This window comes from Staurois parvus, unplaced genomic scaffold (genome assembly GCF_062004578.1).
Source record: "Staurois parvus isolate SC_StPar_1 unplaced genomic scaffold, SC_StPar_1.0 ptg000054l, whole genome shotgun sequence".
In the NCBI taxonomy this organism is placed as follows: Eukaryota; Metazoa; Chordata; class Amphibia; order Anura; family Ranidae; genus Staurois; species Staurois parvus.
Window position 1 is genome coordinate 5,099,034 of NW_028317850.1, and position 15,272 is coordinate 5,114,305.

Genomic DNA, 15,272 nt, shown 5'->3' on the forward strand with positions numbered 1-15,272 from the left:
GAAGTCCCGGAGGCGAGCGTGGGAGGAGGTGATGAGGGAGCTAGAGAGGAAGATATCTTGGGAGGAGCGGAGTGGGCGATATCTGCGGATGAGGTTGGCGATGTAGCTAGGGGCAGTGTTGTGGATGGGTTTGTAAGCTGAACTACCAACTTACAAAGCCATACAATTTATTATTATTATTATACCGTATTTATATAGCGCTAAAAGGTTTGCTCAGCGCTGTACATTATAGTGGGGGACAGAACATGAGACAATACAGTAACAAAACAATACACGAGGGGGTCAAGGGCCCTGCTCTTTCAAGCTTACAATCTAGGTCAAAATGTATTCTGCTATGTATACTGCTTTATTGAACATAACCCAAATCAGTGTTTATTATTTAGTTGGTAGGAAAGTTATAGAGTCCACAAACTATGAAAAATGAAGAAATTAAAAATGTTTTTTAAAATTTTTTTTTTAAAATTTACAAACTGTCACCAATGCAGTATAGTGTTATCACATAACTGGTGTGGCGGTGATCATTGACACTGACTGCTGACAGTATGTAAAAAGATAATTATTATTTTTCTAAATTTTTTTTATTGCTTTTTTTTTTTTTTTTTTTTTAACTCCTGTAACCAGAGCAATACAATGTTACTATAATAACACTGTACTACTCTGGGCAAGTGATCAAGATTCAATCACATTATGATTGCTTATACCAGTGGATTTCAATGGTATAATTAACCATTTTTACTGAATGAAACAGATTCATTCAGTAGTTATTGTTGTGATTAGCCATGTCTGTATCATGTGATCACTGTGACCAATCACAGCTAGCAACAGAATTGTAAGCACTAAATGGCATGAAAGGAAGCCAATCATTGTTTACAACTGCAGTGTGATCTACTATGATTGGTCAGAATGATACAATATTCAGTCATCGGCTTTGTCCAGTGGACACAGCCGGTGACAGATCACGCCGGAGTGCGGCCCGTGGAGGGCACGTGAGGAGGAATCCTGGGGACATTAAATAAAGATGTTAAAAATGGCACAGAAAGTGGTTTACAGAGTGAAGTAGGTTATCAAGTTCTGCCTATTTTTAAAGGGGATTGCCAGTGACAACCTGACATTTTTGTGGGACACCATCTTCTTGCCATCTTGTCCCCTAAAAATAAAATCTGCTAGAAGCAAAAACACAGCGAAGGGCACAAACCATATGAGGACAGCAAACACCAAATTCTGTGATGTCCTGATCCACATATTGGGCATACCTACACAAAGGCGGACATTACATCATTAATTTTCGGTATGTATAGTGTCACAGCAGGATAAGGTGTACTTCTGTAGTAACTCTGCCTTCATTTTAGTGCAGAGTAACACCTTCTGCTTTGCTGCTCACTGTTTGCAGGACAATGGCAAACTTCTGCACTCCCTAAACTATGTGAAGCATTTAGACCAGAAGTGTGTAAGCCGAGGGTTCAAACTGCCCAAAACTACTCATACGGTTTTACTGATTTAGAAAACAAAAAAAAAACACACAAACACTTTTCTGGGTGTGAGAGAAGAGTGGCAAATAGATATTAGAAGACACATAAAATAGCATACATGAAAGTGCAAACCAGATCATAAGAGACAGGCACTTACTTTTGGAAGGTAGCCCAGTAACTGGGTAGCATGTTGCCTGAGAAGTTTCTGTCTCTCCTCCTCAATGATGGCCCGGCGAAATGCTTCCCTTTTCTCTTCCTCCTGTTTTTCCAGGAGCTCACGTTCCTGCACACAGTTAGTTATTAGTATATTTTGTATGTTTCTCAAGTATTATTGTTAGTAGGTAATACGTTGCATCAAGATTTTATTCTAAAGCTGGCCAATACAGAAAAGGATTATTTACAGATTTGGTACTTGCTTATGGATAAGGTCCCTTTCCCATGGGGTGGACTCCGTCCGACCAGCAACTGTTCAGAACACAGATCCCCTGATGATCAGAGAAGTGCAGGTGGATGATGCATCCGTGTCAGATCAGTCCCCTTCCTTTTTTAGCGGACCGGGGGTAGGCAGGTGTAAACAGACACAAGTTTGGTTACTCCCGCCTGTCCTTAGGAATGAATGGACCTTCCATTCAAAAAACTGGCGGACCCAATTAAAAATGCAATCTGAAAGAGGCCCAAATCTGAAATATCTAATATTTGTTCATCAAACCAGAAACCTGGAGTGAATAGAGGATAGTAAAAAAGGGGAAATATATACCTAATATCTTTCTAAGAGATTAACTGCCATTTATGAACAACCTAAACAACCTATGCAACAGTCTATTTGACGACAATAAACATCCTGTGTATGGGCATCTAGAGTACTTTAGCCCATTTGATAACAATGCACGGAACTTATAAATAGTGCATGTTTAATCTCCTCCCTACCGCATGGTCCAACGTTTATTGCCAAAAGCGAGCATGAACTTAATGCCCCCACTGAGGACTTTGACTGGGACAAAATACTGACATTTACTTATTCCATCTCTTCTGGAGCACAGGAGCGTAGCTATAAAATTCTCTCCAGGTGGTATCATTGCCCTACTTCTCTGCATAAAATCAACCCATCCTTCCCAAACACCTACTGGAGATGTCTGCAGACCCCTGGCACCATGACTCATATTTGGAGCTCTTGTCCACTCATAAATCCTTTCTGGGACAAAATACTCCACCTCTACTATGATTTAGTTGGGGACAGAATCGCTAATTCTCCACTTATTACTCCGCTGTCAATGGTGCCTGTCCCCAATATGACATTTGTTTTCACACAAATAGAGCTTTATTTTGGTGGTATTTAACCGCCTCCCACCCGCCATATAAGGTAATGATGGGAGGGCGGCGGTTCTCTTGTTCTGGGAGGACGTCAACTCTAACTGCGCAGCGATCGATGGTGCGCTGTGTCCCTGGGACACAGTGGATCATCGATCACTGTAAAGAGCAGATGACATCGGCTCTGTCATGTGATGAGCTGTGTCCAATCAAAGCTGATCACATGTAAATTGGAAATGCCAGTTATTGGCAGTCCTCTCCTCCCGCTGACAGCTCGTGAGGAGAGGAGAGCCGGTAATTGGCATTACTCAGAGCGGACATCTACACTAATCATCAGAGTACTGATGATCAGTGTAGCCCCATCAGTGTCACCTGTCAGTGCCCATCAATGCCACATATCAGTGCCTACCAGTGCACATCAATAACTTACATTCATTCATACACATACTAGGGCCAATTTAGACAGGATCCAATTAACCTACCAGCATGTCTTTGGAGTGTCCATTATTTACAATTGTCATGTGACCTGTTATGATTGGTCATAGTGGCCACATAGTACTGGCAACAGGCTGCTACACAGATCAGTCATCTGACGTCTGCCTGGATCAACGAAAGCCCCACCAATATTCTATTATGAGTGTAAGATTTTGATATATTTTTTAATAATAATTTTATGTATATTGGATTTTAGTATATATCATATAGGGAGCTCATTCTTTTAAGTACCTGGCTATCAGATTGGGCTGCATGATTTTTCAAAAGACTAATTGCACCCTATATTGATCTAATTTACCCATATCTCGTATATGTATTGTCTATAACTTCCATTTTTAATAGAGAAACAGAGAGGTGTTTTTTTTTTTCCCTTCCTCTCTATGTATCCAGGAAGTCCCCAATACAGGTCTGATCAGAACTGAGCTTCCAGAAAATGGCCGCCATTCGCATGTTTCACGCATGCGCGAACGGGCGGATATGACGTCAATGTCTGGTATTGCGCATGTGCGCAGTACACTATTTATGAGCTGTCACTGAGGGAGGCACGCTTCCTTTGAGAACGTGCTATTGCACGAAACATGTCAGGAGGCTGCCCTCAGTGACATACCACGTGGTTTCCTCGTATATGGCCGGCGGCCATCTTTAATACTGATATTCTACAACAAAGTGTGAGTTTATTTACTTATGTTTATATTGGTCATATCCTGATCCTATTAAAGCAATATTGCACTATGGAAATCTTTGTGCTTGGGCTCATTTTGTTATGAGCCTGCCTTTCTAAGGAGACCTTTGACGACATCTGCAAGTGTTGGCTCCCCCTGGTGTTCATTTGATTGTACTTCTGGTACCTGGAAACCCTGATGGTGCGCTGTAGATCCTGCTGATGCCCACCAGATGACCCGGTGCTCCAGATGCTTAGATGCGGATGACCAGGAGTTGGTTTAATCACTCAAATGCACATTACTGTGCGCTATCTGGTTAGTGCAATCTACATTTGTTCACCTATGTCACAGATGTCAACTAAATACTGATGATTGATTTTCACTTCACTATATGCACCTGTTCTAATCCCAGTGTGGCCGTTTATTAGACTTACTTGCTTAACGCTTTATTACGGTTTTGGGATATCTCACTCACCATAGAGACTACGATGCATTTGTGATATATTATCAATATCGCACTGAGATGTTTTGCTCTTTTTTTACATGGTTTTTAACATTGTCCTCTTTAGCGCTGCATGCTGAATATATATGTTTTCTAGAAGATTTAGGGGTTTGCCTTTCATGCCAGCTGCTTTCGCCATATACATCCAGCGCTCGTTCTACATCTGAACCATACATCTAATTATAGACCTGTTAGTTTAACTTCTATAGTTGGGAAGATACTGGAGAGTTTAATAAAAGACAACATAGATGAGGTCTTGCTGGAAAAAAAAATATTTTAAGCAACAGACAGCATGGATTCATGAAAGACAGAAGTTGTCAAACAAATCTGATTTCTTTTTATGAGGGGATGAGCAAAACCTTGGACAGAGGGGTGGCGGTGGACGTGGTATACTTGGATTTTGCAAAAGCATTTGACACGGTTCCCTACACACGGCTGATGTGTAAAGTAAAGTCTACAGGCTTGGAAAAATCTGTATGTAAATGGATAGAAAACTGGCTAAAAGATTGTATTCAGAGAGTAGTGGTTAATGATTCATACTCTGAATGGTCTAGGGTTGTCAGTGGTGTACCTCAAGGTTCAGTGTTGGGACCCTTACTTTTTTAATATATATAGGGTCTGAGATTATGAATACCATTTCAGTCTTTGCAGATGACAACAAGCTGTGCAGTGGAATAACGTCCTTACAGGATGTCTCCAATTTACAAGCCAACCTCAATGCACTGTTTAATTGGCCAACTATGTGGCAAATGAGGTTTAATGTTGATAAATGTAAGGTTATGCACTTGGGGGCTAAGAATATGCATGCATCATATAAACTAGGGGGTACACCTGGGGGAATCAATGGTGGAGAAGGATCTGGGAGTTCTGGTAGATCACAAGCTTAATAATGGCATGCAATGCCAAGCTGCGGTTTCTAAAGTGAGCAAAATCCTCTCTTGTATTAAAAGGAGGTATAGACTCCAGAGAGAGAGATATCATATTACCCCGGTACAAATCATTAGTAACACCTCGTCTGGAATATGCAATTCAGTTTTGGGCACCAATTCACAAATAAACATTGGGGAGCTGGAGAAAGTACAGAGAAGGGCAACCAAACTGATAAGAGGCATGGAGGAGCTCAGCTATGAGGAAAGATTAGAGGAACTGAATTTATTCTCTCTTGAGAAGAGGAGATTAAGGGGGGATATGATCAACATGTATAAATACATCAGTGGTTCATATAGTGAACTCGGTGTAGAGTTATTCACCCTGAGGTCATCACAGAGGACAAGGGGACACTCTTTACATCTGGAGGAAAAGAATTTTAATCTCCAAAACATGGAAAGGTTTCTTCACAGTGAGAGCTGTGAACATGTGGAATAGACTCCCTCAAGAGTTGGTTCTGGCCAGCTCAGTGGATTTCTTTAGAAAAGTCCTGGATTCTTTCCTTGATACACAGAATATAACTGGATACTAGCATTTATAGATAAAATTGATCCAGGGAATATCCGATTGCCTCACGGGGATCAGGAAGGAATTTTTTCCCCTGCAAGAGCAAATTGGATCATGCTTTGCTGTTTTTTTTTACTTCCTCTGGATCAACTGTGGGTATAGGATTATAACTTTTTTTTTATTATTTTAATGGTGGAAATGGATGGACGTTTGTATTTTTTCAGCCAAACTATGTAAATATGTAAATAAATTCTGCAATGAATGATTTAAAAAATGTTTTGTCACCTTATCAGCAATGAACTGTTGGCGGCGATCCTCAAGCAGTTTCTCCACTGCTCTTTTGTGCTCCAGCTGTTTCATCCTCCTCTTCTGAGCATTCATCTGCTCAATCCTGTCATCTTCAGCAAACTTTGCAAGCATAGCTTGTCTGAAAACCTCCTCTTCCTCTTTTGCTGCTTGTTGAACAATTTGCTTAAAAGCCATTTGTTCTTCAAAGGTTCTCTGCAACTCAAGACGCTGGCGAATTTTCTTTTCCAACTCTTCCTACAAAATATTAAGCAAATGGTTATCAGAAAATCTGGGTTCGTGTAAAAAAAAAAATTTTTTCTTTTTAAAAATCATGTATTAACATGCTGCAGAAATTAATGGAAACACTAAAAGATGTAGGAAGACTTTTTTTTCAGATTATGACTGATATTTTTTTCCATCCTTAAAGCGGAGTTCCACTCACCCTGTCAAAAAATAAAAGTCAGCAGCTACAAAAGCTGCAGCTGCTGACTTTTAAAAAAACAGCCACTTACCTGTCCCTCGGTCCTGCGGTATGTCCCCCGCAACCAGTTTTACCAGCCGTCCTGTATTCCAGGAGGCCGGCATCTTCAGTGTGGGCTCCTGGCTGTGACAGCTGGAATGGCTATGAATAAGGGTTTTTACCGAAACGCGTAATGTACTGTAACTTGCACACTGTACCCTTTATGAATAAAGTACTTTTTTGCCAGCTCTTCATCTTATACTCCTATGCAGTAACAAAAAGGACTCTCTTTGGCTTCCATCAAAGATTGGGTTTTGCCAGACTTAGCTCTAGGATTATTTTGGTAAGGTAGATGGGCATTCTTGCCATTGTTAACACCCTTAATGAGGACACTTAGGGTGGCCCCTAATAGAAGTTGTCCCTCAAAATGGCATACAGAGCAAGTGCTTTTTGCATGGGACCTCTCCAGACCAACACTGATTCTTCTTATGTTCAGTGACAGGGGCTCCTAAGGCAAGGTGGGAGACCTAACAACCTGTCCATACTGAAGCTTAAAGCTGTGGACATGGATTTCAAATGCTCTGTCACCAAGCGATCAACTACCATAGTGGTCAGGTCCCTTCTAATAGGCTTAGACCAGTCAGCTTGAGTTTGACAACTTAAGCTCACAGCCAAGACAGGTTGCAGTGCTGGGCTGCTAATGAGAACAGGAGTTCTGGGAAGGGTCTCCAGCCATCTGTCAGTAGGGTCCTTAAGGATAGTTGCACTCTCTATGGAGATGGTAGATGATTCGTTAAGACAGGATATTATTATTATACAGGATTTATATAGCGCCAACAGTGTGCTCAGCGCTTTACAATATAACGGGAGACAATACAGCAACAATACAGTTCAATACAAGAGGGATAGGAGGGCCTGATCCTGGGAGCTTACAATCTAGGAGACTATTGGATTTACAGAAGTGTCAGACCATGTTTTAACTAAGTTACCCTAAAATGGGCGCAAGGCTGGTGAATGCTTACTTGGGAGGTACAAAGCTTGTCAAGATTTTTTCAGTCAGATAAAAGAAGACTGCAAAAAGCAGGTGAAGCAGAAATGTTTAGGTGGTCTTAGGAGCACTAAAGGATCCTAAACTGCAGGCAGGACTGTTAATAGGCTACAGGAGTGGTGAGCTCCATGTCACCAAGAGCCGAGACAAATCGCTTTAAGTTTGGGAGTAATGACTGAAGGCTGCAACTGTTCAGGTGCAGGTTCGTGTTTGAGGAACATGAATGATTCAGCATTAGAGTCTTGGCAGATGAGCACTCAAAGGCTGCTAAACCAGTGGAAGATTTGAAATTCTGCAGGGGAAGGTGCAGCAGTATAATTATGGCCTCTGCGGACAGGGTCAGTAATTAGTAGCACTTCTTGATCATGTTTTAACACATTAAAAAGTGTTGTAGGAAATATAGTTTTTACTGTTGAAAAGTATGTTTTTAGTCCACCTAAAAGAGCCAGGAGAAGGTTCTGTCCAGCAGAATCTACTGGTGATTAAACTATGTAATTGAACTCACGTGGCAAAATTCCTAAATTAGAATTCCTTTTCTTTCCCCTTTTTTTAAACAAAGCCATTTAGTCTCACTTCTCCTGAATTTGCTTAATGAACAGTAAATAAAAACTCTGGCACACTGTATGACATTCCCTGCAGCACATGGGTATTGAGGTGCAAAGATATTTCCACAGGATCACGAGATGGATAAGAAGCAGATGGCCCATTCCTGTTTAAGTACCCATGCTTTGGAATGACATAAGTACAGACTTCCATAAATAATCTTGCCAAGGACTGTTACTGGGAATTTAAATGAACATGTTAGAAGATACACAAGATACAGTCTTGTTACCGGGCATAAAGGCAGCATTTGCACTATCCTCTTAAAGTGTATTACCTCCTTCAAGGCAAACATCCCTGAACAATAAATGCTTTAATCCCCTATTAGGCCTCGCTAATCTGAAATGGGTTGTTCACCAGGCAAGATCTTTAAATGTAGCAGATTTCTGCTACAAACTATCACTTAAAAAGAAAAATCAATGGATTCTTGCACAAATTAACAATGCACTACAGTAAAGAGGCCCATAAACATTTAAAGACATTTTCAGATGTTCTGAAACAATCTGATGACTGAAAGATATCCCTCAACTGACACTTATATTGCTAGTAGGCCTATAATAAGATAGCCTAGAATCACTATTATTGCTCACAGAGATGAGAAAAAGGTAAGCAAATGTCAGAAAACTACAAAAACAACATTTTTTCCCCAACAGTGGGAGCCTAGGGATGTCTGCCATGTCCCACAGATAGATTGCTGATAGCCTGCTCCAATTTACAGAAGGAGGTAATATCGTAATATCTGTCACTTACGATTTCCCGCTGTCTGGCCTGCTCAGCTTGTTCTTCCAGGTACAACTCTTCTCGCATTTGATCCAGTTCTTCTCTCTGCTGCTGTTCTTTATGAATGTGCTCTGCAAGCTGTTAATAAAACACAGTAAATGGTTAATATAAAAAAAGTACACAAGTATGAATTGATAAAATATCAGTCTCTTCTGTCATAAATGCTTCCCCTGCCTGTCAGCCGTAATGTACGCTGAGCCACGCATGTGCAGCTTAGTGTGCAATAATAGCATCCGATCTGTGCGCGTGTGCAAAAGGGATGTCATCACAGCTTGGCTTTTCAAGCGGCTGAAGAAATGGAACCCAAAAGCACCCAAGACACATGAGACTGGTGACACTGCAGCAATTGGGGGGGCACTTTATGAGAGGGAAGTCTGTCATAATGGGCTAAGGTATGGCGCATACAAGTACATTATGACTTAAACCTCAGGGAGACCAAATGTTTGTTCATGAGTTTACTACCGCTTTAAGGTAAGTGAAATGCTTATTTTAGCACTTGTGCACAATGGCACCAGAAAGTGCCTATACCATTAGGCAAGCAGTGATTACTTGTTTATTTTCAGGGTTAAATGACAGAGTTTTTACTAGTTTCCCATCTTAGTGATGGTGGTCACTGTGTACTCTCCAGCAGGGGTACAGACAGAAAAAAAATTAAGATTTAACCCTCAGTTTTGGCTGAAGTGACAGTTTGGTTCAGTCCCATCTCCTTAGTGTGCACACACCAATTTCTGAATTCCATATTAATTTGGTAACCTCTGGCTTATTATTTGACAAATCTTGTCTAATGACATCCTAAGCCAACATTCCTATGTGTTATGAAAAAAATCCCATTGAAAGTTTTTACTGTCTGATAAACAAAAATTCCAGCAAATTTTAAAGTGCTTTCTGTGCTTTGTAGCTATACATTCAGAGGCCTTTATCAAAACTGGAGCAATCAGAATCTACAGCATCTACACAAGCAACCAATTAGCTTCAATGTTTCATTTTCAGATTGTAAAGTGGAACTTCCCAGCGATGTGGCATTCTGGAGCTCCCTGCCATCTGCGGACATCTTTAAGCGGCTGGTTTCCAGGTTTCAGTTGCTGGCTGCTTTTATTGCCCGGGCCCATATGATTTTACCCCTGCCCATGTGTGAAAGTTCAGCTGGCTTTGGCCTTACCACATGAGCAGCTCACTGTACCGGGCAGACAGGCTGGTAGGTAACTTTAATGCAGAAGAAGAGACAAAGCATGTCACCTTTGCATTAAAAATCCTGTCTTCTGTTTTTACCTAAAGCTCCATTTTAACTGAACAAGCTGAAGAGAGAAGCTGATTGGTTTTCATGCCCAGCTGCTCCAGTTTTGATAAACTCCCTTCATTGTGCACTGTTAAATGGTTTTAAAAAGGTACGTCAGTAATTAATACCATGTCCTGGATAGCTTTCTTCTTCTCCTCCCGCTCTCTGATCTCGGCCACGCGATCTTCTTCTCTTCTCTGCTGCATGTTTGCAAAGGCCAGAATTCTCCGATTTTCTGCCTCCATTTTCTCTTTTTCCAATTTTCTCCAAGTCTTCTGCTGATCCTTGAATTCGTCAATGTATCTTTTAGTAGCATTCATTTTTTCCAGCTTTAACTGTCTTTCCCTGATATAGCAAATAAGTAAACACTGAAATGCTGGTCATTTAGCATAAAATCCATGTTAACTTGTTAATAAGTGCAATGTAATTTCATGCGGATTAATAAATGCAGAAAAAGTGTAGCAGGGCTGTCTCAGCAAAAGAACTATGAAATGTTGGACATGAGTGCAATGTTTAACCACTTGATTTACCCCTCTTCATGACCAGGCCATTTTTTGCAATATGGCGCTGTGCTATTTTAATTGACAATTGCGCAGTCATGCAACACTGCAAACAAAATAAATGTATATCATGTTTTTCACACAAATGGAGCTTTCTTTTGGTGGTGGTATTTGATCACCACTGGGTTTTTTATGCTATAAACAAAAAACAGAAAAAAATAAAGTAATATATATATATATTTTTTTACTATAAAACATAGATTAATTAATACAAATATAAGTATGCGGGAGGTGGAAATGAATTATAAATGTTTAGTAAGATGGTATATTACACTGAATGTGGCACATAGGCTGAGTGGGGAGAATTCACCATTGTGTTGGCGGGGTTGTGGAGGGAGAGGCACGATGTATCATATATGGTGGGAGTGCCCAAAAATACAAGAATTTGGGGAGAAAATAGTGCACCTGATTCGGAAGATTACAGAAGTTGACGTTATATTAGATCCAGAGATTTGCCTTTTTCACAGTACAGAGTTGTCAGTGAATAAATATAAGGAATCTGGTATATGGTATTATTTAAATGCAGCAAAGGGTCTGATACCCAAGTTTTGGCGGAGATGGGAGGTGCCGAAAGTAGAGGATTGGGTGGATAGAGTGGACCAGATATGTAGGATGGAGAAACTTTACCATATGAATGAAGATAGGATGGGGAGATATTATGTGAGATGGAACAAATGGGAAGAATTTAAGTTAAATGTGGAAAATATGGGGGTATAATGTAAAATATTATGAGTACACCTCTCTCTGTTATATGGAAGATGTAGGAAAACGCAGAGTGGGGAGGGGGGGATAGGAAAGGGGGGGTGGAGGGTAGATAGGAGGTTGGGGGGGTTTGGGGGGGTAGAGACAATTAGGGGAATGATAATTGTACTATAAATGTGCTAATGTTTTTAAGAGAACAAGGTTGTATAATTTGTTTGAAAATCAATAAATAAAAAAAAAAACATCTGGGGAAAATCAAAGGGTTAACTTTGTGCCTAACTATATGTGAGGTGTGTGCTGTTTTACTAGGGGACGTGACAGTTTTTCTCTCCCTGCCTCTGCGGGGAGACAAAAATTGCCACATCCCCGCTGTCAGTACAGAGAGCTGTGGTGCTTACCAACACAGACCTCTCTCCTGTCACTAGCTCCGATGATTGGTGGGTACCAGCCATGAATCACTGGTGGGGACCCCTGCGGGTGCCAATGATAGCAAGGAATGACAGGTGTGTGTGTGTGTGTGTGTGTGTGTGTGTATCTGTATACATATATATATATATATATATATATATCACACACACACACAGTATATATACACACAACACTGTATGACACCTAGCCTTGAAATGGAGTTTTAAAGCAGCACACCATAGACTGCTAGAGTGCAGTGAAGAAGAGGCTGCAGGGGAGCACCTAGCAGTGAAAAGAAGCCTGCAGGAGTGGAGGAGCAGGTACATTAAACTGCTGAACCTGGTCCCCTAGGCATAAACAAGCAGTTAACCCTAGCCATGCAAGCAGAGATCCACTGCAAGAAAGGACTTTTAGTTTTCTGAGTTTGCGTTCAGCTTTAAGTAATAGCAATCATGATAACTTTCAAAACTGTGTTCTCTTTATGGCAGGTGGTAAATGTAATGCTATAGGCTAATTCACAATTAGGCTACATTAATACTTTTTTTTTATTTGCACTAACATACAATTTTGCGGACAAGCTTTCGGGGGTAAGTCCCCTTCTTCAAGGTCCAGGCAGTACTATTTCACAAAGTTTTAGCAGAATGTTAGAAGAGATGTTGAAAGGGGTAGAAAAAAAAAAACAGTAAGAAACACACACAAACAAATGTACACAGCAATGGTTATTAGACTAGCGATAAGACACAGCAAAAGCAAAGACTGGGGGGGGGGGTCGTAACAGAGGGGGTCGTAAAACTGTTGGATAATGATTGAGGAATCCCATGTCCAAATTAAGGCCGTTATCTCTTGTATCAAATAGAAATATCATTCTTAGTTCAAAAGCTTTCATTTCCTGAATAGTTTTGAAATTTCCTGTAAGAACTAAAACATTGAGGTCTTCCATAGTGTGGTCCGGTTGTGTGAAATGGTGTCCCACAGGTGTGCAAAAGTCATCTTCTTTATGTTCCTTGATGGTATGTCTGTGCAAATTCATCCTTGTTTGCAACTTCTGTTCTGTCCAACCTCCTAGACACCACAGTATACATCAGGGATGATACGTTTCACACCTCAATATACAGGAAACCCACTGACAGATGCAACTACCTCCACAGTTCTAGCTTCCACCCCCAACACACGAAACGTGCCATCATACACAGTCAGGCCATGAGATACCACTGAATATGTTCTGACCCAAGAGACAGAGATGAACATCTCGGGACACTAGCAGACTCCTTCCATAAGAAAGGTTACAAAGGACAAAACAATCAACAACAGCATAAACACAGCCTTGAGAACCCGAAGAGAAAATCTACTTCAGTATAAAGAGAAAAAAACAAACAACCGTGTACCTCTAGTAACCACATACAACCCAGCACTAGAAGGAATAAGAAAAATAATCAAAGATTTACAACCCATCATAACAGGGGATGGAACTCTGAAAGAAATATTCCAGCAACCCCCAATACTGGCCTTCAGAGAACCCCCCAACCTCAGAAATAAACTAATCAGTAGGAAACTTCCTTCTGATTATGAGGTCACAAATAATGGATGCAAACCCTGCAATAAGAAACGCTGCAAACTATGCAACCAAATCAATCCATCAAAGTGTCAGACACTCAAAAGGGATCTTCAATATCTTCGGATCATACAGCTGCACCTCCAGTAATGTTGTGTACCTTATCCAGTGCAGAAAATGCAGCAAAGGATCTTATGTTGGCAAAACAGGACAGAAGTTGCAAACAAGGATGAATTTGCACAGACATACCATCAAGGAACATAAAGAAGATGACTTTTACACACCTGTGGGGCACCATTTCGCACAACCGGACCACACTATAGGAGACCTCAATATTTTAGTTCTTAAAGGAAATTTCAAAACTATTCAGGAAATGAAAACTTTTACGACCCCCTCTGTGAATGTTGTTCCCCCCCCCCCCTCAGTCTTTGCTTTTTATCTCTAGTCTAATAACCATTGTTGTGTACATTTGTTTGTGTGTGTGTTTCTTTCTGTTTTTTTTTTTGTCCCCCTTTCAACATCTCTTCTAACATTCTGCTAAAACTTTGTGAAATAGTACTGCTTGGACCTTGAAGAAGGGGACTTACCCCGAAAGCTTGTCCTCAAAATTGTATGTTAATGCAAATAAAAAAAATATCACATCAGTACTCAATTGTTTCTGTTGCAAGTGCACTAATACGGCTACAATCACTTCAAGCTACATTAATACACAATTTTGTGTATTGAGGCGTCAATTTATTAAAAAATGGGCACTCAACCCACCTCAGTGCACAAAAAAAAATAAAAACCCACACATTATTTTTGATAATGCAGTACACCACAGCACAATGACATCTGTGCATAGCGGTGTGCTATGGCACAGGTATGTTTTTGAACGGCAGAGCACCACAACTCATACACAGTACATAACAATGAATTGTAGTAAAGCCGGTATGAATCCAGCCTAAATTTATAGTTAATAATCTGGGTGATGGTCAATTTTCTTTTTCCCTGTTAATATGAACTAAGCTACATGATTGCTGCACATTTGATAATACAAATTAAAAAAAAAACCAAAAAAAAAAAACTTACCTTTTTTTTTTTTTTTAACATGCTCCATACATTTAACATGTGTTTTTATGCACTCAACACAGAGAGATTAATTTTTTTTTTTAAGGGTCATGTTTAACATCTAAATAAAGAGAAGAATATATTGTTGCCCCAAGATGCTAATTAGGTTACAGGCAACAGCTTTTTTGGAACTGGATTATTTTTATATAACGTTTTAGTATTTGAAAGTATACATGTAATAAAATCTAGAATAAAAACGCCACATGTGCCTGCTGCACTTGTGAATGAGCCCTTAGTTGCATTTGGCAGCAGCACCATTAGGGCTCGGTCAGACCACGTAAAGTTGGGGGCTGGTAAGACCTTATGGTTGGGTCACAGTTTTACCACCCCATTGCCTACTCCCTTTAGCTGCTGAGGCAGCAGCCAAAAGGTGTACACATGCCACAGCAGGAATTAACCCCCCTGTTGCTTTTGGTGGGTGCTGCTGCTTGCCAATCGCGATTCATTCAAGTAAATGGGGTCACTCTTCAAGCGCCCCGCAACTCCATGCTTCTGTGGGGTCCAAGGGGTTAAAGCAGGTGGTGAGAAAGAAACACAACGCTCTCATCGTGCATTACCGTGGTACACCACATATTTATTGTGTAAACAAAAAGATGTATACTCACAAACCAAAGGTAA

At 40.5% G+C, this 15,272-nt stretch overlaps 1 protein-coding gene across 1 annotated transcript in view; it reads right to left on the minus strand.

Annotated features, from left to right (window-relative positions):
- Positions 1-15,272, minus strand: part of MNS1 (meiosis specific nuclear structural 1) — a 46,918-nt gene that overhangs the window by 2,475 nt on the left and 29,171 nt on the right. Inside the window, exons 6-9 of the mRNA XM_089667994.1 lie at positions 10,451-10,667; positions 9,017-9,124; positions 6,156-6,413; positions 1,627-1,752 (exon numbers count right to left, since the gene is read on the minus strand). Coding sequence (XP_089524120.1) covers positions 1,627-1,752; positions 6,156-6,413; positions 9,017-9,124; positions 10,451-10,667 — 709 coding nt within the window. The remainder of the gene's footprint in view (positions 1-1,626; positions 1,753-6,155; positions 6,414-9,016; positions 9,125-10,450; positions 10,668-15,272) is intronic.